We start from the raw sequence: 26,189 nt of genomic DNA, 5'->3' as shown, positions 1-26,189 counted from the left end.
GTGGTGCCATAAAAGATGGTTCCTGACACTGAGCTTAGATGGGGCTGACCTCATCACATTGGGGCAGCTTCATCAATCATTTTCACCCTAAATATTCCCAAGGCAAGTTCAATTCTTGCTATTTTGGCTGGGCCACACACTCTTCCTAATATCTGCCCATGGTCACTGCTGTCCTTTGGAAAAACAAAATCTCTGCAGAAAATCTGTCTGATTTTAAAATCCCCTTATCCTGTCAGGGAAATTTAGCCGGCGGGGAAGTTCTGATGCAGCCACTGAGATGGAAAGCCTGAGCGCCAGGCACTCGCATTCCCACCATACCCTGGTGAGTGACCTGCCGGACCACTCCAACAGCCACGGAGAAAACACTGTCAAAGAAGGTGAGTCAGAGGTAGGCTCTGCAGGGGGAACTAAGGTTTCTTTTCCTGTTTCTTGGTTTACTCCATGTTCCGTTATTCATTGTAATCTTATTTTTTATGCTTTTTGAAAACCTGTATTATAGTACTTGGCAATTTACTTGTAACCATTCTTAGAATGTCCTTAGTAGCAACAGCTATTTAACAGTACAGGTGGCACAATGGTTAAGCATTACGGCTGCTAACCAAAAGGTCAGCAGTTCAAATCCACCAGCCACTCCTTGGCAACCCTATGGGGCAGTTCTACTCTGTCCTGTAGGATTGCTGTGAGTTGAAATCAACTTGACAGCAATAGGTTTGGTATTTTTGAGTTATGAACACCATACCACCAGCTCAGAGAGAGCAGGAATGAATCATTCATATTTGTTCTCAAAAGATCATAGATTCACAGGGTTAGAAGGGACCTTGGAAGACATCTAGATTCAGTGCTTTGTTTCCCTCTATGGTGTCCCTCTGAAAGGCTTGTAGACCTTCAGTGACAGGAAAATCACTACCTTCCAAGGCCATTGGTTCTTTTTCAGACAGCTTCCACTTCAGATAAGTGCCATGTGTCCCCTATGTGCAGCAAACATGTGTCTCTGGGTAGAATCCAGGACAAGTTCTGTGCTGTGTTCTTAACCTATGAGTATAAATTTTACCAGGAATCAATTCCAAGTATTCGAAAACATCTATTAGTTACCATCACAAATTTATTTTTCATCACTCTTAACCAAAGGAGAAAAAAAAAAAATTCTTGTTTGTTTTTGCTTAAATATACGAAGTAAAACCAAATATTTTAACAACTCAGAATTTGTACTTCAACTAGTTTAACTATATCAATGTGGTGTGTTATCTAACAGTGGGTGGAACCCACTGATGTGATAGGTTAAACTAAGTCAATGTTAGATGACAGTATGACAGTTAAATTCTACCCTCAGCCTTAACAAAGGCAGTTGGAATTCTCATTTTTCTATTATTATTTACCAGATGGTACATGGCCTCAACACTTTCAACAGTTTCCTGAGAGTTAAGAATAGCTCTGAAACTATAAGTCAAATATCTGCAAAAGCGACAGTTGTGACTACGGTCATGATTTAAATAATAGCACCATTGTCTACCATGATGCCACAATAAGACATTGCTTTCATTTTAATAGTGCGATCCCAGATCTCCACTATCACAGTTGCAACCTTCAATACCACATTGGCGTCCTTCAATGTAGGCTATGCAGACTTTTTCAGTGAGCACATGAGGAAGCTCTGCAACCAGGTGCCTATCCCAGAGATGCCACATGAACCCCTGGCATGTGCAAACCTGCCTCGAAGTCTCACCGACTCCTGCATAAACTACAGCTACCTGGAGGACACAGAACATATTGATGGGACCAATAACTTTGTCCACAAGAATGGCATGCTGGATCTTTCTGTAAGAAGCATGAGGTTTTCTTCCTAAAACTTGAAAGATAAGGACTCTTTGTTCCAGTTTTTACAATGATGGGTAAAACGAGCAAATAGATTCTTAGAGATGCTGAACCTTAAAATGAAAAGCTATCCTTATGTAAATTTTCACAAATATGTCAACTATCAAAGAGGCATCTTTTCTTTTTTCAGTGGATTAATCTCAGAATATGTTTATAATCTGGAAAAATTAGTGATCCTAAAGATACCTATACAAATATATGTGCATGTATGTATTTGCTATTAAATTCCTTTTTTCTAGAATAAGAGGGAAAAGTCCTCAGCTATTTTCTTTTTTTATATAAGCAACAGGACTACAAGCTCCTGTGTAGCAAGGAAAAATGAACAGAAGTCTGTTAAAAGATTTAAGCTTGCTTTCTCAAGAGTGGGAAACCCTGGTGGCGTAGTGATTAAGTGCTACGGCTGCTAACCAAAGGGTCGGCAGTTCGAATCCGCCAGGCGGTCCTTGGGAACTCTGTGGAGCAGCTCTCCTCTGTCCTATAGGGTCACTATGAGTTGGAGTCAACTCGATGGCACTGGGTTTGGTTTTGGTTTTTTTTGGTCTCGAGAGTGCCTGTCTTGATTATGGTTATTAGCAAATGAAAGGGTTGTTAAATTTTATAATTATATTTCATGAATTTTTATTTCACATTAGGGAACCAGGTTCAGCAAGTAATTTAAAATATTAAAATCAATAAAGGGACATAATTTAAACACCCAAATATTTGCATTGAAAATGGAAGTGTAAATAATGATACAGTTATGAATGTGCAAATGTTCCTGTATTACAAACTCAAGGCAGTCATTGTTCTTTATCTATTATTAGTGGAAAATGAGAGATGGAGGGTTAAAACACTCTAGTTCAAAAAAACAGTTGAACAAATTTCTATTTGGGTAAATAATTACTCTCCCATTAACTCCCTATGTTTCGGTATTCCCTTTAACTGTCTACATCACAGAAATTTTTAGAAGATAAGTGAAATAATACATGTAAACATTTTTAATTCATTAGGAGTTTTATACTATGTACTAAGCACATACACATAATCCTAATGCAACTTAAGCAGGAATATCTGAAAATTATCTGCAGTATTTATGCCCAAATATATAGAATCGCCTAAAGGAAATTGGTTAGCAGAATAACCAAATCTATCACAGTGGTTAAGAGCTACAGCTGCTAACCAAAAGTTGGCAGTTCAAATCCACCAGCTGCTCCTTGGAAACCCTATGAGGCAGTTCTGCTCTGGTCTACAGGGTCGCTGCGAGTTGGAACCAACTTAACAGCACCTAACAACAACAACAACTTATAGGAAGAAGAGGTTAATCACTAAGCTACTAACTGAAAGGCTGGTGGTTTGAACCCATCAGCTGCTCTGTGGGAGAAAGACGTGGCAGTCTGCTTTCATAAAGATTTACAGCCTTGGAAACCCCATGGGGCAGTTCTACTCTGTCCTATAGGGTTGCTGTGACTCGAAATTCAACTCAATGGCCATGGGTTTGGTTTCATGTTTTTTTTGTTTAGGAAGAGGTACTTCTGGTAACTTAATCACTTTGTGTTTATCTTTGTCATCCCCCAGGTGGTTCTGAAGGCTGTTTATCTTGTCCTTAACCATGACATCAGCTCCCGCATCTGCGATGTGGCACTAAACATTGTTGAATGTTTGCTTCAACTTGGTGTGGTTCCCTGTGTGGAAAAGAATCAAAAGAAGAGTGAAAACAAGGAAAATGAGACTGTGGAAAAGAGACCAAGTGAGGGAACTTTCCAATTCAAAGGAGTATCTGGAAGTTCCACCAGTGGATTCGGGGGTCCTTCAGTTAGTGGAGCTGGAGATGGTGGAGGAGAAGAAGGAGGAGGTGGAGATGGAGGAGGTGGAGGAGGTGATGGAGGAGGTGGTGGAGGAGGTGGAGGTGGTCCTTATGAGAAGAGTGATAAGAACCAAGGGAAGGTATGACTGAACTACATTTCATGTCTTCATAAAATATCGCCTCTAATTTTTTCCAGTGCTTGCTGAACAGCAATTCATGACTCGGAACAATAACTAGTCCTTAGAGCAAGAAAGTGGTTACGGTAGAAATCTCTTCATTAGGTTATAAGCAGGCATTTGTGGAAACAGTTACATGAAACTGTATTCTAAATCCAAAAACCATTGCCAACCAAGCCAATGTTAGGGCTAATACCCAGGTCGTGTAATTGCTGCAGGAGAACACCTCAGATACAACCTCCATTGCTATAGTGTCTACAACCATATGCAGCTTCTTTCTCAAAACTTTCAAGGGCCAACCTAATTTTCCTTCAAGTTAAAACTCTTTCTCTTGATCCAGGGAACACATTTTTGGCAGCCAACTTCATCCACTTTGAAGGAGAAAGTAAGTGGAGAATTTTGTTTGGTTTGTTGGTTGGTTTATTTTGTGTTGGTTTGGAAAGAAGAAGCCTCCGTCTTCCCACGTCTCAATGAGTCATCCCAGTGGCTTTAGTTTTCCTATTTTTGATTGTTCCTGAATTTAATTCCCTGTGCCTTGTCAACATCTGGCTTGTGATCTCTGCGTTTAACATCAAGAATCAGTTTTTCTCTTTAATTTGGACTTTAAATAAGAATTAGCTCAGTTTGAGTTCACATACTTACACCGATTTCAACTCAGCTTTCACTGAAAAAGGCTGTTCAGAAATTAAAATCAACAAGAGATTTGAATGTCTAGCAGGTGACAATCTGTAACTGAGTGGAGTGTTTACAAACGTAAGATTATGCTGTGCCGAGTTCTATCATCTACATATTAAAAAATTAGCTAAGCTGTAATCCGCCCCTCTCTTCTTACAGAACATCTGGGTTTTACATCTAAACAAGTGTGATAGAGCTCCTTTTTCTTCTATAACTTCTTCTTCATGTCTTTCCAGTCTCTCTTCCCTCATATTTATAGTGAATTTATCATCGGTTTCTTCACCTCACTATGACTCCTATCTTCCCACTACAAAGACTGTGATCCAAATATTCCTGGACAAATATTCTTGAGACTCTGAAATTTTCCTTTAGGGTCTTCTTTTCCTACACTTAATAACATACATGTTGTTTTTCAATGCTAATAAAATCTTTTGGTACTAAAGGTTCCTAAATTCTCACCTCTCCATACATCACTGAGGGTAGATAAACCAAGGATCCCCATATTTCAGCTGAGATGAAAACTATCAAAATGATTATCTAAATGATAGATCACAAAGGATTTTGGCTTAGACCATAAGATCTAAGGAATCATTTAGCCAGCGGTTATGCACAAATTAGCAAACAAATGCAAGATACAAGGACCAAATTTACAAATGCAGCAAACATAGAAGCTTTTATTGATTTTCTATTCTTTACTTATCAGCCTAGTCTGGGCACTCTAAGAGATTATAGATGGTGGTATGTCCATTATGGTACTCAAGGAAAACTAGAAAGAAAAAATAAGAGAAAGTTGTGAAATTTTGATTAATTCTTATCATTAAAGCTTAGATAGTTCAACTAAGTTGATGAGGGTTTTGTTATGTATGCTGAGGATCTCTGAGGTTTATTATTATGTTCTAAGATTTCATTTTGAATGGTATTTTCATCTCATTTCTTATTGAGGATCTGTAAGTTTCTTGTCTATTTTACACCTAGATACTATGTTAGATATTATAGCTTGATACTATAAATGTTATTTTGACCAATGTTATTTCTTTTAATCACTACGGAACTTTTTAAAACCAGGTTATGTGAGCTCCAAACAGCTACCAAGATAGAAATGTTAGTAGTTATTTCCACAAAATAATACTCTTTGTAGTGCCAAGAAATTATAAAATAACACCCGACCATAGGTCAAGTGCTTTGTGTTTGTGGTTCATACAGGTCTATTCTGCTCCAAACCCATTTGTTATTTTCTGTGGAATCACAGGGTTTATCTAACTTTACAGCTTTGGGGAATTGATCAAGGCAGAAAGAAGTTCTTCTATCTATTTCTAGTACTGAAAGCTGCAATGTTATTTATTATCAGTTCTGATTCCTGTTTGTAACTTGATACAGTTTTCTGAATGCCTGCCTTTAGAGAAACCTGAACCCCAAGGATATTTGAAGGTCTAAAGAAAAAAAAAATTCTATTTAAAAGGAGTTTTCAGAGCTAGAGATTTTTTTAAGGAACATCTGTTGTTGTCATTGTTAGGTGTTTTTGTTGTTAGGCGCCATTGAGCCGGATCTGACTCATAGCAACACTCTGAACGATAGAACAAAACACTGCCCGGTCCTGTGCATCCTCACAATTGCTGTCATGCTTGAGCCCACTGTTGTAGCCACTGTGTCAATCCATCCCCTTGAGGGTCTTCCTCTTTTTCACTGAGCTTCTACTTTACCAAGCATAATGTCCTTCTCCAGGGACTGATTGCTCCTAATAACGTGTCCAAATAATATGAGACGGAATCTCTCCATGCTTGCTTCTAAAGAGCATTCTGGTTGTATTTCCAACATAGATTTGTTCATCCTTTTGGCAGTCCATGGTATATTCAATATTTTTCTCCAGCACCACAGTTCAACTCAGTCAATTCTTCTTCAGTCTTCCTTATTCATTGTCCAGCTTTCAAATGCATATGAAGCGATTGAAAACATTATGGCTTGGGTCAGGTGAACTTTAGTCTTCAAGGTGACATCTTTGCTGTTCAATACTTTAAAGAGGTCTTTTGTGGCAGATTTGCCCAATGCAATGTGTCTTTTGTTTCTTGACTGCTGCTTCCATGGCTGTCGATTGTGGATCCAAGTTAAATGAAATCCTTGACAACCTCGATCTTTCTTCCATTTATCATAATGTTAATTTTTGGTCCAGTTGTGAGGATTTTTGTTTTCTTTATGTTGAGGTATAATCCATACTGAAAGCTGTGGTCTTTGATCTTCGTCAGTAAGGGCTTCGAATCCTGTTCACTTTCAGCATTGACTATGCAAAGGCATTGGGCTGTGTGGATCATAAAAAATTATGGATAACATTGCAAAGAATGAGAATTCCAGAACACTTAATTGTGTGCATGAGGAACCTGGACATAGATCAAGAGGCAGTTGTCCGAACAGAACTAGGGGATACTGCATGGTTTAAAGTCAGAAGTGTGCATCAGGGTTCCATCCTTTCACCATAACTATTCAATCTGTATGATGAGCAAATAATCTGAGAAGCTAGACTATATAAAGAAGAACGGGGCAACAAGATTGGAGGAAAACTGATTAACAACCTGCATTATGCAGATGACAGCACCTTCCTTGCTGAAAGTGAAGAGGACTTGGAGAACTTACTGATAAAGATCAAAGAATCTTTTGATTCTTCTTGCATTGTTTAATATTTTCCCTGTAGAATCCTTCAGTATTGCAGCTTGAGGCTTGAATTTTCTCTTCAGTTTTTTCAGCCTGAGAAATGCCAAGTCTGTTCTTCTCTTTTGGTTTTCTATCTCCAGGTCTTTTTGCACATGTCATTTTAATACTTTGTCTTCTGGAGCCACCCTTTGAAATTTTCTATTCAGCTCTTTTACTTCATCATTTCTTCCATTTACTTTAGCTACTCAATGTTCAAGAGCAACTTTCAGAGTCTCTTCTGATATACATTTTGGTCCTTTCTTTCTTTTTAATGACCTCTTGTTTTCTTCATGTATGATGTCATTCCACAACTCGTCTGATCTTCAGTCATTAGTGTTCAATGCATCAAGTCAATTCTTGATATGGCCGCTAAGTTCAGGTGGGATATACTCAAGGTCATACTTTGGCTCTCATGGACTTGTTCTAATTTTCTTCACTTTCAACTTGAACTTCCATATGAGTAATTGATGATGGTCTGTAATGACAAGAAACATATAGTAATTTAAAAATAAATGTGAGACAATCTTCCAAGTAAGCGCTTGCACACAATGACCTTTTCCGAGGCATCACTACATATGGCTGTACAATTTGTGTGCTACATACAAATCCTCAGCTAAGGGATCATTAAGGACCAAAATTCATCCAGAGCTCTGCTCACCAAGCCATCTACCCAAGGGGTTGCATGCACTTAGAGAGATCACCTTTTTTTTAACTCATCCACATAGAGGGGTATCTTTTCTAATTTGTGCAAAGGTGCCCCATAGGATAGCAGCTCCACTGCCATGAAATAATAGTTAACATTTGCCTAGCTATCAGTATGTACCTTACATGTATTAACTCATTCAGTCCTTACAACTGTAGCAGAGAGATATTATTATGATTGTCATTTTGTAGCGCACAGTAATTAAGTGGTTTGTCCAAGATTATCTAGCCAGTAAAGGTTGGAGCTAGGGTTTGAATCCAAACTAAAATATTATCTCTAAATTAGTAAAAAATAATAATGATCTGTTAATAAGCTTGAGTCTTTCATTCCATTTGCAACTTTCTGAGCTGTCTTAGGCGGGGTTCCCAGGAAACAGACTCAGATGTGGCGGTATGTGACAGAAGGTTTACAGGGAAGTGCTCTCAGCATCAACATCTGTGAGGTGTGAAAGGGGTAGGATGGGGCACAGGAAGAAGTTGAACTGCAATGCAGTTACAACAGAGGCCTCAGCCTATCACGCAGCAGCTGGAATGGCTTCTGTCCCCAGGTGAGGCAAGGGAGCTGGCCTTTATCCCCTCCTACCCTTTCACTCATCTGCCATTGGAGGCAGAGTGCTCCTAGGAAAAGGCCATGACCTTGGGATAGGTAGTTCTCTTTAGTTAATGGTCATTTCTGGAGAAGCACTCAGTTGACAGTTGTCAACCACCAGCACTCCCAGGAGCTGAGAGGACGAATGCTTCAGTTCTGAAGGGTGAATCTGTAGGACCCAGCACCAAACTCGTTCTATGAGCCTACAGATTAGAAAAGGAAGACCAACTATGCAGCATTAGGGGTGGAGAGACTCTAACCTGCCACATGAGAGCATATGACAATGTCTAGAGAGCCCCCTACCACTTCCACAACCTACCCACGTTTGAGTAATTTTTCTATGTCTATAACTTTATAATTTGGGGGTTTTTTATAGTGCCAAGGAAACTCTGGTGGTGTAGTGGTTAAGTGCTATGGCTGCTAACCAAAAGGTTGGCAGTTCGAATCCGCCAAGCGCTCCTTGGGAACTCTATGGGGACAGTTCTACTCTATCCTATAGGGTCGCTATGAGTCGGAATCGACTCAACGGCACTGGGTTTTTTTGGCTTTTTGGTGCCAAAGTTGAAGTGTCGACTTGATCATATGACTTTGGAAAAGCCCTTTACAATTTACAGAGCAATTCCTAGCTACTAGTTCATTTGCTCTGCACTGTAAACCTACAAAGTAGGAAAGGCAGCTATTGCGATCCTCAATTCACAGGTGAGGAAACTAAAATGCAGAGAGACTGGTTAACTTATCTAATGTCTTATGCAATTAAGGACCAGGAGCTGAAATATTAAATCCATGATGTATGTGTTGAAGGCAGAATGTAGCTGGGCAGAATGTAGCTGGGAGGGCTGAGGCAGGCTGAGGCTTCCTGAAGGTAATGGCTTTTCCATACTGGACTGCAGCTTTCCTTAGCAACAGCTTCTTTATACCTCTTGGAAATAACTCACAAAAGTTTTTTTCCTGGAAGTCATGTCCTCCGATAGCAATAAGGATTAGATGGAGCAAAAGAGACAGTGAGTAACAAGCCTTGTAATTCATCACAGGAGAGCTTCTTATGCTTCAAGAGACGGAATCAAACTGAATGTTCCATAAAGTTCTTTATATTCTCACTTTGCCTGTGCATGTCTGTACAATAAGGGAAAGTATACAGTTAGAAAAATCACTGAAAAATGTCAGAAGCTGCCAAGAGATTTCAAAGTTCCAGACTTTGATCAGTTCCAGAAATTTATCAGTAATCCTTGTCTGGTGGTATTATCAGAAGCCTGCCGATGAGAGTAGCTTCTAGAAAACTCTATTTGTCTTCAATGCTGATAGTCATCACTCTCTCTCTAAGTAGTTTTTCCGTTTGTCCATATCTATTAATAGTTTTTCATTCATATCCTTTAGCACTAGTTGTTGCTGTTAGGTTTTTAGGTGCCATGGAGTCATTTTCAATTCATAGCAACCCCATGTGACGGAGCAGAACTGCCCCATAGTGTTTTCTTGGCTGTAATCTTTATGAAAGCAGATCATCGAGTGTTTCTCCCATGGAGCCACTGAATTCGAACTACCAACCTTTCAGTTAGCAGCCAAGTGCTTAACCGTTCTTTCAACTGATATATTAGATTTTAGAAAAGTTAGCTTACTTTTTGAGCCCTTGACAGTTTTTCTCAGCATTTCCAAAATTGCAGGTGATCACTGTAAAATATATGTAATGAGTTAATCATAAACTAGAATCTTAGTAGCAAAGGGATCTCAATGGCAAAGTAAACAGACTTTTGTTTCTTTCTTGTTCATGGTATAGGATGAAAGCACGCCTGTAAGCAACCATAGGCTTGCTCTAACCATGCTCATCAAAATAGTGAAGTCTTTGGGATGTGCCTATGGCTGCGGAGAGGGACACCGAGGGCTCTCTGGAGATCGTCTGAGACACCAGGTATTCCGAGAGAATGTAAGAGAATTAAAGTAGATTCCATTTCCTCTCCCTCTTCCCTTCCTCCAGTTTAGGAATGAGTCCTTTGACAATGAGGGTCAGTGTTCCCTGAAAAATATTGTATTTCATAGCAGTAATTAACACAGTCTTGGGTGGCTGGCAATTTCTACAAGATATCTCCAGACATCTAAAATTCAAACTTAGGAAAGTTTAATTGGGAAAACAATTCTGCCCCCTGCCTTGGGTGGGCCAAATCTCAGTTGGTAAAAGGATGTATAATTGGAAAGTATGAATTATAGCTTGAAAGACTTTGCAGAGATGAATACATTTAGCAAGCTACAGATGGTCTATAACAAATGCCTTTTTAATCACCTACCTGGGTACAGTAGAGGCATATTTTATATTACAGAAAAGCATCAAATTATAGGATTTAGTTTGTTGTTCTTACTTAAATATGGAAAATGGCCCTTATTGGGACACAACAGGACTGTAAAAGTAGCTAGTCATTTTCTGGCTGCTTTGAGTCTGAACCTTGACTTCTAGATATTTGAGATCATGTCCCTTTGAACTGTGTGAAACTTGAAACTCTGTGCTTAGGCTTGCCGGACATAATTCTGTAATGGGACATGGTATTTTTCCAGCTCATTTCATTTGCCCTGCTGACTGTTACTTTCTTCTTCAAACTTGACCCATTACCTACCTCTACAAGTCCAACCTGAGACAGTTGCCTCATATGTACATTTAAATGGAAATCATAACAAAACATTCTCTTAAAAATAAGGGTTTGATACCAATTTGAGTCCAGAAAACCCTTCGGCATATCTTGGCAGAGTTTGAGGATCGTGTCAAAATCTAATGCCAGCCATGATTCCTTGGCATTAGGTTTTGTCCTGATATGTTCACACAGTATTAGCATGCTGAATTTCTTCCTTTCTTCTTTCCTGTCATTTGTTTGTTTGATCTACCTAGCTAGCTAGCTCTCTATTTACTTATCATCTATCTGCCTTTCTATTTATCTGTCTGTCACCTTTCATTTATTTTCTATTATGTTGTATTATATTAATTTATTATGTGTATATGGGGGCTTATATTAATAGTAATTAATTTCTAAGTTCTGGAACTTGAAAACTTTGACCATATCTAGATTTTTAAGTAAATAATAAAAATAATAATGCAATAGAGAGCTGACATTGCCTCTATTTTTCATATGCATGTGTGATTTTTAATCTTTGACACTGAACTCTATCATAGTATGAATAAATGCCATCAAGGTTAAATAAACCACATCATTCCTCCTGTAAAAGACCAATTCCATGAAATGAAACACTAAAATATAATGGGTAGAGGTAAAAATTGGTTCTGACAACCAGAATCTATCTTCCTGGAATTGAATAAAGCAGGGCTAGTTGGATCAGAGCTCACCTTAGAGGCTGTTCTTACTGCATACTCCACCACACTTTCCTCCCCAAGAGTATTAAATGTTCCCCATCAGGGTGTCCAGCCTGTTTTCTACCTGCCTTTTCAGCTTTATTGACTTAAGTGGAAACTCCTCTATTATCTTATATCTCAATTCAATACTCATTGTAGAAATTATATTTGCTAATTCCTGCTCAGTAAACATATTATCCAAGAATGGTACATTTGAAAAATTTTCCTGGGAAAATGTCTAATTCAAACCCATTGCCATCAAGTTGATTCCAACTCATAGCAACCCTATAGTACAGAGTGGAACTGCTCCATAGGGTTTCCAAGGAGCAGCTGGTGAATTTGAACTGCTGACCTTTTGGTTAGCAGCCATAGCTCTTAACCACTACACCACCAGGGCTCCATTTAATTCAAGGAGCTAGATAATAACAGATTTTTCTAGCATTGGATTTTCAGAAGTTATTTAACTTTCAAGATATTAAGAATATTTATCATCTCTACTAGATTCAGCCTTCTAGATCTTTATTTTAAGAAACAGAAGATTATGGCAATTATAATCATCAAGCTTCTAGAAATTTCAGTATATAATCCCTCAACGTTTCTTAGATCAACCTGATCATTAGCTAACCCAGTGCCCTCGAGTTGATTCCAACTCCTAGTGACTCTATAGGACAGAGTAAAACTGCCCCATAGAGTTTCCAAGGAGCGCCTGGTGGATTCGAACTGCCAACCCTTTGGTTAGCAGCCGTAGCACTTAACCACTACGCCACCAGGGTTTCCATCATTAGCTAGTAGTCCTAAATTAGCAAAAAGGAATCCATTTTTTAACGATTTTATATCTCTCTTGGAGAAGTTTATTTATTCACAGTCAAAATATTTTATGTTTGATATTCTGCTTCCTGCTTAAACTTTCCAATAACTCATGCAGACATTCCAATAGACTCTGAAGAATAGATTGGAATTATGCCTTTTTGTGTGTATTTTATAAAGAAGATAGGATAATTTGTACTTCGGGGCTTTTCAACCCAAGGATTTCAAGTATTTTGCAAATACTGCGATGGAGATCTTCACAAATTCTTTATGGGATAATAATTAAATACTTATTTTCATGCAGGACATATTTTACCTAAGTGCTTTGCAAACTTCATTCTACAGAAAGCAGCATTTGTTTTGTAAGGGGAAAAAATGAGCTTACTTGAGATCTGGCAACCAGTAACCTCTTTGGAAATAAAATTTCCTAATTTCCAGTCTTCTAAGGAGCCGTGGTGGAGTAGTAGTTAAGCTTTTGGCTGCTAACTGAAAGGTTGGCAGTTTGAACCCACCAGCTGCTCCGTGGGTGAAAGATGTGACAATCGGCTTCTGTAAAGAGCAGGGGACCTATGAATCGGAATCAACTCAACAGCAACGGGTTTAGTAAAGGAAAAATTAAAAAATATATCAATCCATCTGACTTTGTGATACAAATATAAGAGATTATAACAAGGTTATAGCAAAAAGCCTATTTCTGATACCAAGTCACAGCCATTTATAATATCGCTCCCCCCCACCAAAAAAAAGTTCCAAGAATTTCCCCCTGGGTCTTGATTTGTCAAAAGAGTAATATAGCTTAAATTTTCTTTGAGGCCACAATTAAGGGCCCATCAATAAGATACCAATTCTCAGGGATTACTTCCCTAATCTGACTTCCATGCATGTGCCTGGTTGTCCAAAGTCCTCAGTCCTCAATTAAGGTGATTGTCACCCAGCAACCATCCTTCTTTATACTTAGCCCTTTTTCCTAAACCCACACAGTCATCTTCTGTCATTTCCCCATTTAATTCATTATTACAAGCGTTCTTGTATCTCTTTTATTCAGACATCAGCTTCAAGATATCACTGATCTCTGTTATCAGTCATCTTAAGTCCTTTCGGAAAACAGGGGGTATCTAAATAATTTCCCCCCAAACAATCATTTGAACTATTAATGAGGTTTCTATATTCTAGGAGAAATAACCACGGATTAGGAAGCAAGATCCTGGCTTCTAGTTTTGGCTTTTCTATAATGCATGCTGTATTAAATTAGACAAAATCCTCAATTCCCTCAATTGTTAATATTGGGACACTCATTCACATCACAGAGATGTTGTGATGCATTTACATACGAGAAATGTTTTTTAATACAGTAAAGTAGCATGCAAATTTTACTTTCTTCTTCTGGTAGGAGAGAGCTAGAAGGCACTCTAACAATCCCAGGTATTATCTGAGCATTCTGTGTCCTTCTGCAGCCAGTGGCCATGTACTTCACTGGTTCTCACAGTGAGAATTATTCCGTTCCCCTTTCCCACATGGGAAAAATATTTGCTGAGTCATAGGAAATATAATTTTAAGTAGCAGGGCCAAGCCAATAGTCACTTTCTTTTTATAGCCCTAAGCCAACTTCTATTTAAATACCATACTTTCACATTCAAACGCATACGCATAGATAAGTAAGCCAACTAAAACTTGTCTTGATTTTATGTCTCTTAAATGTTTCAAGGACCTTTCCCTCCTGCCTATCTAAGAGGACATTGGATACCTATTTCCCATGTCCTCCTCCCCATCATACCATTAACTCTCCTTAATTTCCAAGCGGCTGACCATGGGAACGGTATGCTTCTTCCCATTGCACAAAGCCTTTGAGAATTCCTAAATGTGGATTTCCAATGCAATCACTTACCTAAATTTGACACTTCGAGCTTTTTCACTGAGATCTTAAAATCTTGATCTTGGTGCAAATACCGAACTCCTTCTAGGACCAGCATCAGATGTTGGCTTTGGGTTTTTCTGGGTGAGCAGCCCTCAGAGTAAACTAGCTCTCTCTTCCTGCTCAGCCTCCGTCTGCCCTCTCGTTATTCAGACAAGAGAGGCCAGTAGGTTTGGCCGATAACAGCCAGCTGGGATGGATGGAGGCCTTTGCCATCTGAGACTCGTAGCTGTCTCAGGGTAACGGTATCTGTAGCTTAAGGTGGTACTTGTGACTTTTTCACTTTTCTTCCTTCATTGCAGGCCCAGAACTGCCTCACTAAGCTATACAAGCTAGATAAGATGCAGTTCCGACAAACCATGAGGGACTATGTGAACAAGGACTCTCTCAATAATGTAGTGGACTTCTTGCATGCTTTGCTAGGATTTTGTATGGAACCGGTCACTGACAGTAAGTAAAGCTACACCTGAGTTCTAGGAGAAATTGCTGTGAAGTGGAGCAGGTAGTATTTTGCAGTCACACTAAATTTGTGGGGATAGAATTTAGAGGAAAAGTTTTGTGTGTGTGTGTGTGTGTGCGTGTGTGTGTGCATGTGTGTTTGTAATAAAGTATGAGTGAGTTTACATCATCTTTGATGAAATATTTTTGAGGCTTCCTGAGGACAGCTTACCTTAGCAGGTGGGAATTTGGCCAAGCTTGTGGCATCCTCACCTTTGGTCCCTCAATCATTACACCACTAGTCATGGGGCTTCTCTTTTTCTAAATGGCCTTCTGTTATATGACAACTGAAGTAGAACTAGAAGGACTAGTAGAATATATTCACTAGTTCACAAGTATGCAATGAGGGACTATTATGTACTGAGAGAATGCTTAGCAATTTTTTCACAAAATAAAACAGGAAAGAAAAAAAATCATATGACTGCAGTAAACATAATAATAGTACATTTTTGATGTACACATACATGTATATTCTGAATTTTTAAAGACTGGCAAATACATCTATAGATGTTGCTGTTAGGTGCTGTCGCGTCGATTCTGACTCATAGCAACCCCACAGGACAGAGTAGAACTGCCCCATAGGGTTTCCAACGAGCAGCTGGTAGATTTGAACTGCTAACCTTTTGATCAGCAGCTGAGCTCTTAACCACTATGCCACCAGGGCTCCCATTTATGGATAGGCCCACAAATTCGTTTATATCTTCATGGCTTTAAGAACACTCCCAACATAGAGACCCACATTGCAAGGGGAGACCAGTGAACACCAGCTGCATCTGTGATGACCTGAATGCCTCCCATACCATTTGAATGCAAATGCAGTAATGAAATGAAAGTGCTACGTGAAGCCTGAGCTGAGTAAAATGAGCAAATTAATTAGAACCTGGGAAGCAATCACTGCGTAGTATAGACTTTTATTGTTTATACAATACACGATAGTGGTTGATTAATTTATAATGAAAATATATTTCATGGATTTAGGAGCCGTTTTCCTGTTTTCACCCCAGGTTTTATTATTTGATTATTACATGAAAAGAAAATACTGCTTCTTTATAGAGCCCCTCAGATAATCTATGTTACCAGAGTTGTTTTAAACCAGGGTCATTATAAATTAAAAAACAATGAATTAAGTTGAGACACTGCAAGAGAAATTCTTCATTACAAACTCGTTGCTTTGTTGCTTTTTTAAGCCATTGGAAATAGAAACTATAAGCATGGAATAAAGCACATTCTTTCTGTAATGTAAAATCGATAAGATTACCCACCCCCCCCCGTAAGTTGTCAGTCAGTGAGACGTTAGTAATAAAGCGCAATCACTTTAGTGTGCTGCATTCCTCCTGGGATTCTTGAGACGTGGATCCCAGTGAATCAGCCAGGCACAAGTCCCATCGGATCATTCCTGGAGCCACACACGCCCTTTCCCCACAGCCCACGGGTGGCTCACAAACCTCGAGGACTCCTCTAGCAAGGTCACAAAATCCTCTCTGCAGAAGGTCCATAGATACGTGAAAAACTGGCATAAAGTGCCACAAGGGTGACGGCCTCAACCCCCTGGCATTTCACATGTGTATGAGTTAGAAGGAAGTGGCTCCCAGGGAGGTGCAGGCTTTCCCTCTGTGTACTGGGTTTTATGCCCATGGAGTCTCTGGGAGTGAGCAAGAAGCTGCTGGGAGGGCTAGGCGGCTCTTGGCAAGACCCATTAGCCTTTTTGTTTCCAGTGCCTGAGTGAGTCCCCCACAAAGCCCCTCCCTGCCTCTTCCTCTCCATGCCCAGCTCACCTGGTCAACCTCACCTCATTCTACTTGTGATAGACTGAACTATTCTAACTGAGAAGCCAGTACTCCTCAGCACCAAGAAGGTTGAATCAGTTAACTGTTTCTCCATTGAGAAGCCATTTGGTAGATTATTCTCTTTGTTTTTTCTTTTTTTTTACACAATCACCTCTTTAAAAAAAAAAAAACTCTAGGTCTTAATGTCAACGTTGATTCACTTTTCATTGCTAAGATTTATCAATCAAAACATTTCACAAATGAGGCTGGATCTATTATAGTAAAGACCCTGAAGGAGAATATGGTTCAATATGCCCAAGCCCACACAGAGACTGGTCAACCAGGGGGGTGTCTTTAATCCTCTGATTTTTATTTTCTGTAGCCTTTCATTAATTACGGTTGCCAAGTAATTCATTACTCCTTTAAACTGGGTAACATAACGGAAAGATTACTTGTAACGTGTACATTTGCATTCCAGACAAGGCTGGGTTTGGAAATAACTTCACCACGGTGGACAACAAATCCACAGCCCAAAACGTGGAAGGCATTATCGTCAGTGCCATGTTTAAGTCCCTCATCACACGCTGCGCATCAACCACACACGAACTGCACAGTCCTGAGAACCTGGTGAGGCGTTCACCTTTTCTTCCCACAGGAGTTCCCAGTCTCTGTTCTGAGGAAAGGAAGTGACATTGGAGACTAAAATTCTGTACTTTAAAGTTACCTGTTTTCCCCAACGTCACCAGTAACTTAAGGTGAACCCTGAGCAACACAGTCCTCCTTTTTCTTACTCTTTATCCTATCTGCAGATTAATTTATGGTTCCTTTCCATCTCAGAGTTTCTGTGGTGACTTGTGGAAAAGTTACAAGGTACTTTGAGCCCATCAGAGAAGGTGCTGGAGCACAGTGTGTGTGTTTATAAAGTATTTTAAAATGTTACACCAAGCATTATTTGAAACCCTATTTTCTTTTAAAACTTAGTGGAAATATGCTGCAGAAATTGCTTTTGTTCTTTTATTGCACACTGTAACCTTTCAGCTATACTTTATAAAAAGCCTGTGTTAATTAAACCACCAAAGCCACAGGTAGTGTGGGTGGGAACCAGGCTATAAAAGGTTAGTACTTAATTGCTACCAAGGAGATCGTGGTTGGCGAGACTAAGATGTACATTAAGGCTGCCAGATCTGACGTGAATAGATGAATTCAGGCCTCTCAGTAGTAAAGGAACATTTCTCTCTCCTACCAATCTGTTAGGTATTATGGCCCCTATGCAGAAATCAGGCTATTGGCATATATGGATACTATGCTAAACTACCTAAATCAAGGAAATAATTTTAATCTGTTCTAAACTATTGAAACCATTCACTTAACTTGACGTAAACAAAGCAAAACCTCAAACCAAAAGGTATTTAACTTTGCTGAGTGACAAAGCCAATTCAGTGAGGTTCTTGAAGCCTGAGCATAACACAGGTACCATTTGCTCACAGCAAGTAGTAATTGGACAAAACAAAACCTATTGCCATCGAATCAATTCCAACTCATAGCGACCCTATAGGACAGAGTACAACTGCCCCATAGGGTTCCCAAGGAGCAGCCAGTGGATTCAAACTGGCGACCTTTTGGTTAGCAGCCGAGCTGTAATCATTGCACCACCAGGCAGGGCTCCAGTAATTTGACAAGTTGACTATAAATATGTGAGTGCTTTTAATCTCAATCTACACATTCACGTCTACAAGAAATACTGCATTTCTTAATTTTCGTTAAATGATCTGAAGTTTGACTTTGAACCTCCCTTCCTACCAGAATGGCTAGAAGTTAAACCTCAGTCATTCTTGGAGTTCCCCACTTCACAGAGTGGTGCAAAGATGGCTAAGTCTTAGAATGCACCTCAGGCCTGGGGAGGCTTCCCAAATCTCAATCATCTGTCTACACCACTGTTTTTGTAGTGCTTCCTCCTGTATGCTTGGGGTCAGCACACTCTGGCGGGTCTAGAACCTTGGCTTTTTGGGGTTCCTGCCATCTCTTTGGAGATGAAGAGTGAAGAGCACAAGGCTTTGTTTCCCACAGGACCCAGCAGTCACTCTCTCCATGTTCCTCAGAGATCTATTTTCGTAGAGATCATAATTGTCCTAATGGTCTTAGGTTTTAAAAACCAAAGCCATGAAGGTCCGTGTTTTTTTTTTTCAGCTTCTACATTCTGCTTTATTGCAAACCTCTCCTAAGGCAAAGAATACAATAACTGCTTTTGTAAAGAGGGAAAAGAAAAGAAGAAATACTAGATAAAAAAACTTAATAGCTAAAAAAAAGTCCTGTATATATATTTTAGATATTTATTTCCCAATATATTTGTTTAAATAGCCCTGCATAGTCTTAAGTTCATAGTCAAGTTCATGTTCAAATGGGCTTCAACATACGTATTATTTACTAAATCTGTCCAGCAAAATAGATCATCCTTTGAATGATTAGGATTTGTTAGAAGTGTCTAGAGGACTTAACATATTTTAACACAGTGACAGAGAAAATTTGGAGAAGCTGAAGAGACACTGAAATCTCTAGTCTAAACAAAATTTCTGATGCCCTTTCTTTTACAGGCATTTCTTTGGAAGTCAAAAGTAAAAAAGAAAATTAAAGATTGGGATTCCAATGATTAGAAATGTAAACTGTCTTTCTAATGACACAGTTAACTTTCTGAATGTGAAGCATGGTAACCATCCTTTTTCATACTAAGGATGACAGGCAAGGTTCTTGGCAACGTTTCTACGGAAATAATGTAGAGGCAGTATACCATTGGTTTCATCAGTAATAATTTGCTTCCTTTTACAATCCAGTGTTCATCTAAACCTAAGGAATTGCCTTCTCATTCTCTTCCTGTGAAAACTGTTTAACCACACAACTATCATTCTTTCCCCAAACTTCCTCTTGCCTCCAAACAGGGGCTGTATTGTGACATCCGCCAACTGGTCCAGTTTATCAAAGAGGCTCATGGAAATGTCTTCAGGAGAGTAGCCCTCAGTGCTTTGCTTGATAGTGCAGAGAAGTTAGCACCAGGGAAGAAGGTGGAGGAGAATGAACAGGAATCTAAGCCCACAAGCAGTAAAAGGTTGGAGGCTTGAACTCTCTAAATATTCGTGTTTGCCTTATGCCAGTAGAACATAATCTTCTGTTGTACTGTCCGTGTGGTCCTCGACATGCTATAACTTCAGGGCAGGTTTGAAGACCTATCTTATGTAAGTAGTATCACTGATGGTAGTGGAGCTGCAGCTTAGAAAAGGAGTGAGTTTACTGTCAAATAAATATAGTTTCTGTAGGAATTGGTTGTGCCTTAACTTTCATGTACTTGAACTCAACTTCATAGTTCTTAATAATATGGTAAAATAGTTCCTGTGTTTTTAGTCATTTCTACAGATAATTTTTTTTCAGAAAGGAAAAGCAATTACCAATTCCATATTATTCCATTCAGTAAGTGATGTTTTAAATGAGGCAAAAGACAAATTGCTGAGCAGGACCTTGTTTATCCTTCTAGTAAAGGTGAATGGCTTTTATGCATGCTACGTAAAATGTTACTTACAAAGATTAAAAGAAGCTCCTATGTTTAAAATCCTCCTTGCAGTTAATGACTACGCTTGCAACAAAGATGGTATTGTTAGGCCATGAGGCAGCAAGGTCGGGTATACATTTTCTACAACATAGACTCATGGTGACATAGAGTTTGTGAGCCAAGTAAGATGTATGTAAAAGAGTGTTTTTCTTAATGAAGTATTAGGAAGTATTGACAATGGCAACTAGTTTGGTTGTTTCTTTTGTCCTGCTCTGTTGTGATTGGTGGAATGCACCTTTTGATAGGTCAGAAGCAGGAAGCATTGCAGATAAAGGCCAGGTGTCCTCCGCACCTGAAGAGTGTCGCAGCTTCATGTCTGGTCGCCCCTCACAGACTCCAGAGCAGTAAGTGGCGTTGGTTTTATCTCCAATCAGTGGGCTGAACACTTCCCACTAGAAGAAATTCTGTTTCCCAAACTATTGATTTTCTTTTGTGTTTTCTTTGAACTTTGCTTTGCGTCTGCCCTCGTCTTTGCATTTCCAGTACCACTGCTCTCTCCAAGCCCAAAGCAAATAACCAACCTCATGCTTATAGGAAGAGTGCCCCTAACTGCACTTCTCACCTCCATTTCTGCCCACTTCTGCTTTCATGCACATTCCTGCATATACATTTGAAAAATAACGTACATACGTGGTGGGATGGGAATGCTATCCACTTTCCTACTTCAAAGCACTTATAAATTCTTTTTTTTTTTTTGTAAATATATGAATAGCCGTCAACATGCTCAATGATATTATACTAAAAAAAAAAAAGTGAGAAAAACTTTTTTTTATTGTCCAGCTTTAGCTCAAACATAAACGCCACTCCGTTTCACCTTGGTCTTCTCCTGAGATCCATTCCAGTGTTCTGTAACATCAGTTTACTTCCACTTCCTGTAATGGGAAAAGCTAAAGCATCTTTAAATTAGCTCCTGCAGAAAATGTGAGGGTTATTATAGACACTGAATACATGGCCTACCTCTATGCCAGGCTCATCTAGATTTATTCTTCTTTGAGACCAATTGTTTACCTGCAAATGGTGCAATTAATATTTAAAGCATGAGCATTATTTTCGGTACATAATTTTATTTCTCAAAACCCTCACCCACTATTAAATTAATGTCCTTCAAGAAAGTTCTCAGGGTATTCTAGGTGTTATGGTATCTCCTTTCTGTATTCAGAAAAATCGAACCAGAGAAGTGCACAGTCATCAAACAGGACCTCAGTAATTCACAGCGACAAATAAAACCTTTTAAGAACAAAAAAGCCACATAGTTCTTGTAGTGCTTCAAAATCTTAGTGATTACCCCTAACTGGGTGGAGAAAATCAAGGGGAAAGTAAATCAACTCCATGGGGTCAGGGACCATGTGGGTTTTGCTTACCATTATAGCTCCAGTGCAGGGCAAAGATGTGGCAGTCTGCTCCTGTAAAGATTACAGCCTTGGAAACCCTTTGGGGGCAGTTCTGCTCTGTCCTGTAGGGTTGCAATGAGTCAGAATTGACTCAATATCAACAGGTATAGCTCTAGTGAGGGTACATTGGTGGATCAGTGGTAGAATTCTTGCCTTCCATGGGAGAGACGCTGGTTTAATTCCTGACCAGTGTACCTCATGCTCAGTGACCACCCATCTGTCAGTGGAAACATGCATTTACATATTGTTATGATGTTGAATAGGTTTCAGCAGAGCTTCCAGACTAAAATGGACTAGGAAGAAAGGCCTGGTAATCTGCTTTCAAAAATTAACCAATAAAAACCCTGTGGATCACAATGATTACATCTCCAACGAATCATGTGATGGTGTAGGACTGAGTAGTATTTCATCCTATTGTGCATGGAAGCGCTTTGAGTCAAGAGCCAACTCTAACTCAAGGCAGCTAACAACAACAACAGTGCTCCAATGCCTAAATGGGGCTTGGCCCATAGTATGGACTTGATATATATTTCACAAATGAATGAATGAGAATGAAATGACAGAATTACCTGTTCCTCATTAGTCCTATAAGCTTTGTTGTCTTTAACTTTCTTTCTCAAAATTGAAGTTTTGTTTTCCCTTTTAGGAATCTTTTAAGGACAAGGTAAAAATCCAAATATAAGCTTTAGGGAAAAATAAAATCATGTGAAAGGCAAACTTCTGTAGCTGAATAGCTGCAAGACTATTTAAAGGGTTTTATACACAGAAAGTCTATCCAAAAAAGAGGGAAGGATTTTTCCCAAAAAACAATACCAACAATTATTGAGCTAACCTGATCAATAAGAATGACCTAATAGACAAACCAGATGTAAAAAATAAGGCTATCTATCTTCGTAGATAATTAAGTTTTCTAGATTCCATAATTTTCTCTTTGTCCAGCGTTCCATAAACACCAGGTGTTTTCTCAGCTTTTAGCACATGTCTGTTTTTTCCTTGAATGAAGATGCATGTTGTAATATGCTTCTGCATAAATACTTCCACCTGGAGGAACATGATAGAATATCAAATATGGAACTGCTGCCTGACCTGAGGGAGCCCAGGTGGTGAGCACGCCAAATGTCCTCTGTTCAGCAATGGAAAGAGATGGATGTTCACTTCGGTTGTTGGAGCCTGGCATCCACTCTAGCTTCTCTCTGTCTTTCCTCTTCTCTCCTTCTCGCCTAGTCCTTCCTCTTTAGAGAAAGGTCACATTAACTGAGTGCTATTAAGAGCAGTTTTATGTGCTTGTTTCTCTGAAACTCGCTAGTGATACACACCCACTGGACAAAGCTGATGTAGCATTTTATTGATAAAAGCTGATAGATGATAGCCTCCTTGGATGTTTTTCTATTCAAAGCATGTAATCATCCCCTCATCCTTGTATCACACATTCCCAAAGGTGAGAAATGATTCATGCCTTGTGATCATTTGAGAAAAAGTAGCTGAGAAATCAAATTCTAGGAAGCCGATTTAAGTTTATACCATATTTGATAAATAGGATTCCTGGTCTAAAATAAGTATTAAAAGGATATTTAGTACTCTGGTGAGATTTTGGGAGATAAAATCTGGATCCTCAGGGAAGTGAATGATTTGCACAGCACTGTCAATTTTTAGGTAGATTCTGGATTCATCCCCAAAATTCAAAGCAAATCGTTACCTAAAATCTCATAAGCAAATTCCATCACATGTTACTAGAGTATTTTTTTATAGCCCTTTCTTTCCAAATCACGAAGATTCTGCAAGATTTCTGGTGCAAGATGACAAATATGGAAAGCACCATAAATCATAGAGGAAAATCATTTAAAAATCTAAATACCACAAACTAGAGATAATCACTGTAAATGTTTGGTGTGTTATGTTGGCTACATTTTTGAACATACACACAAACTCACACATTTACATGTATGCTTTTTAAAATTGAACTGTTAACCTGTTTACATCATTGCATCTTTGCCTTTTAACTTTGCAATAGATCGTGAAAATGTCCCATACCAATAATTTTCTACAATTTTCAGAGTTACCACAGAGTATGGTATCATTTGGAAGCACCATGATTTATTCAACATTTAGCTTTATTGAACATTTAGCTTGTTTCCAATTTTTCAGAGTTGACCAGTAATACCTCAGTATTTGAGCCTTCTTGTAGCTACACCTTAATATGTTGTCCCATCATTTCCTTGGGGTAACTTCCTGGAAGTTGAATTTCTCTGTCAATTGTGCAGATATAAGCTTTAGATAATGTATTAACAAATTACCTCCAGAAAAGTTGAATCATTCTGTCCTACCACCGGTAGCATAAGAGTCACCATTGCTTTCATTTTTTCTCCCTCTAATCTTTGCCAATTTAATAAAAAATGCTATCTCATTGCAACTGGCCTTTTTTTTTGACTCCTACTGGTAGTGGTTACTGAGATTAACGGCACTGGGTTTGGTTTTTGTATTTTTTACTGAGATTAAACCAAATCTGCATACATCTGGCCACTTGTATTTTTAACTCTTACCCAATGTCCCAGTCAAAAATCCCTTTGAAGGTATTCTTGTCTTATCGAGTCAGGCTTATTTATTTTTTTTTTTTAACCCCTATTCAAGTTTCTTCAACATAGTGATTGTGGGATAATGCATTCCCTGAGTATGGTGCACTTCATTTATTCATTATTCAAATATGTTTTGTAAGTTTATTTAGACCTATGCTGTACTGGGGCAGGGAGTAGGGAGTGAGGTACAGTATTGTACACAAGCCACAGAAGCTTTAAAAATGTTAAATATTTACTGACACTTTTAAGTGCTTCTGCTACTATGACTCACACTTGCAGACAAATACCTGCAATAATATCTAGTCTTTTTATTAAGGTTTAGAAACCCCAATCACCTCAGTTTGACAACTGAGACATGACTGTTTTCAAGAAGAGCTCAGAAAGTTGGTCTCCCTCCTTCCACTCCCACACTCGCTCTTCCCCAAAACCAGCCCATCAAAGATCATTCTGCATGATTTGCCTAAATATCACTGGCATGATGTTGAAAGAAAGTTAAGAGAATTTCACACAAGTTGTCAGATGTTTAACTCAATTCTCCACTTGCTGATAGCGATGAGCAGATGCAAGGGGGCAACCTGGGACGGAAAGATTTCTGGCGCAAGATGTTCAAATCCCAGAGTGCAGCAAGTGACACCAGCAGCCAGTCTGAGCAGGACACTTCAGAATGTACCACCGCCCACTCAGGCACCACCTCCGACCGGCGGGCCCGCTCTCGGTCCCGTAGAATTTCCCTCCGGAAGAAGCTTAAACTCCCCATAGGTAAAAGTATGTCTGTATTTATTTATGAATGTTCTTATTCCTGCCATGCCCTTAAATCAACTCACTATCAAAATAGAGCAATGCATGGCAGGGTAGAGAAGGCCTTCAAGTTGCAAGGCCTAGGCTGACTCATTCATTCATTCACTCTTTTTTTTCAGCAGATATTTATCAAGCTGCTACTATGAGCCTCTACTTGTGCAAACATTATACTAGGCACTAGGGATTAAATGGTGAGCAAAAATACATGCCCTCCTACTTCATTAAATTTGCAGTCTAGTGGAGTAGCAGCCACTAAGACTGAGCATAAAACTGAGTATAAGCACAGCCTATGAATTTTATGAAGGAAAAGCTCATGGTGCTATGAGAGCATGCAACAGTGAAATCTGACCTAATTGGGGAAAGGAGGCCAGGAATCAGAGAAGACTTCCTGGAGAAAGTGGCACTAAGTAACAGGATAATTAGGGAAAGAAAGGAAGGAGAGGCTTCCAGGTGGTAACAATAAAATGTGCACAGGTATTAGGATAGAAGACATTGGAAGCGCTGAAATAAGGGGAACAGCTGCTTGACTATGGTGGAGCAATAGTCAGGGGCCAGACCATGCGTGGCCTTGCGGGTCAGATTAAGTACTTGACTCTTCATCCTAAAGCCCTAAATAGCCAACATGGAATGTTGAACAGGGGACTAGCATAATCAGGTAAACTTTTTCTAAGAGATCCCTACATGGAAAACATATTGGAGTAGGCATGAGTGGATAAGGAAGACCAGATGAAAAGTTGACTAGTATTCCATGTATAAGTAATGGTAACTCAAACTGGTAGTGACCACGCAGAGAGAAATGGATAGATCTGAGACACATTTATGAGGTAAAATGAACAGCACTTAGTGGGAGGTGTGAAAGTTGTCCAGGATAACCGGCTGGATTATGATTTCATTCACTGAAGAGGACTGGGTTCTTTTTGTCCTTGCAGTCTTTCTGGTTCATGTAATTTTACAGTCCAGTACTCAACATTTTGATTCAGATCGTGCACACTGAAAGCATTTTGTTTTCATTTCTGTTAATATAAAGCCATGCAACTTC

The 26,189-nt window shown here is 39.2% G+C and overlaps 1 protein-coding gene across 1 annotated transcript in view; it reads left to right on the top strand.

Moving 5' to 3' along the window:
* UNC80 (unc-80 homolog, NALCN channel complex subunit) overlaps nt 1–26,189 on the top strand; it is a 216,839-nt gene that overhangs the window by 44,647 nt on the left and 146,003 nt on the right. The window contains exons 10-18 of the mRNA XM_064287438.1: nt 237–377; nt 1,549–1,817; nt 3,427–3,795; nt 10,251–10,397; nt 14,829–14,976; nt 17,269–17,417; nt 19,724–19,890; nt 20,634–20,732; nt 24,903–25,111. Of these exons, the coding sequence (XP_064143508.1) occupies nt 237–377; nt 1,549–1,817; nt 3,427–3,795; nt 10,251–10,397; nt 14,829–14,976; nt 17,269–17,417; nt 19,724–19,890; nt 20,634–20,732; nt 24,903–25,111 (1,698 nt within the window). The remainder of the gene's footprint in view (nt 1–236; nt 378–1,548; nt 1,818–3,426; nt 3,796–10,250; nt 10,398–14,828; nt 14,977–17,268; nt 17,418–19,723; nt 19,891–20,633; nt 20,733–24,902; nt 25,112–26,189) is intronic.

Source organism: Loxodonta africana, chromosome 6 (genome assembly GCF_030014295.1).
Source record: "Loxodonta africana isolate mLoxAfr1 chromosome 6, mLoxAfr1.hap2, whole genome shotgun sequence".
Lineage (NCBI taxonomy): Eukaryota > Metazoa > Chordata > Mammalia > Proboscidea > Elephantidae > Loxodonta > Loxodonta africana.
The sequence above is the reverse complement of the archived record's forward strand: the minus strand, read 5'-3'. Positions and strand labels throughout refer to the sequence as shown.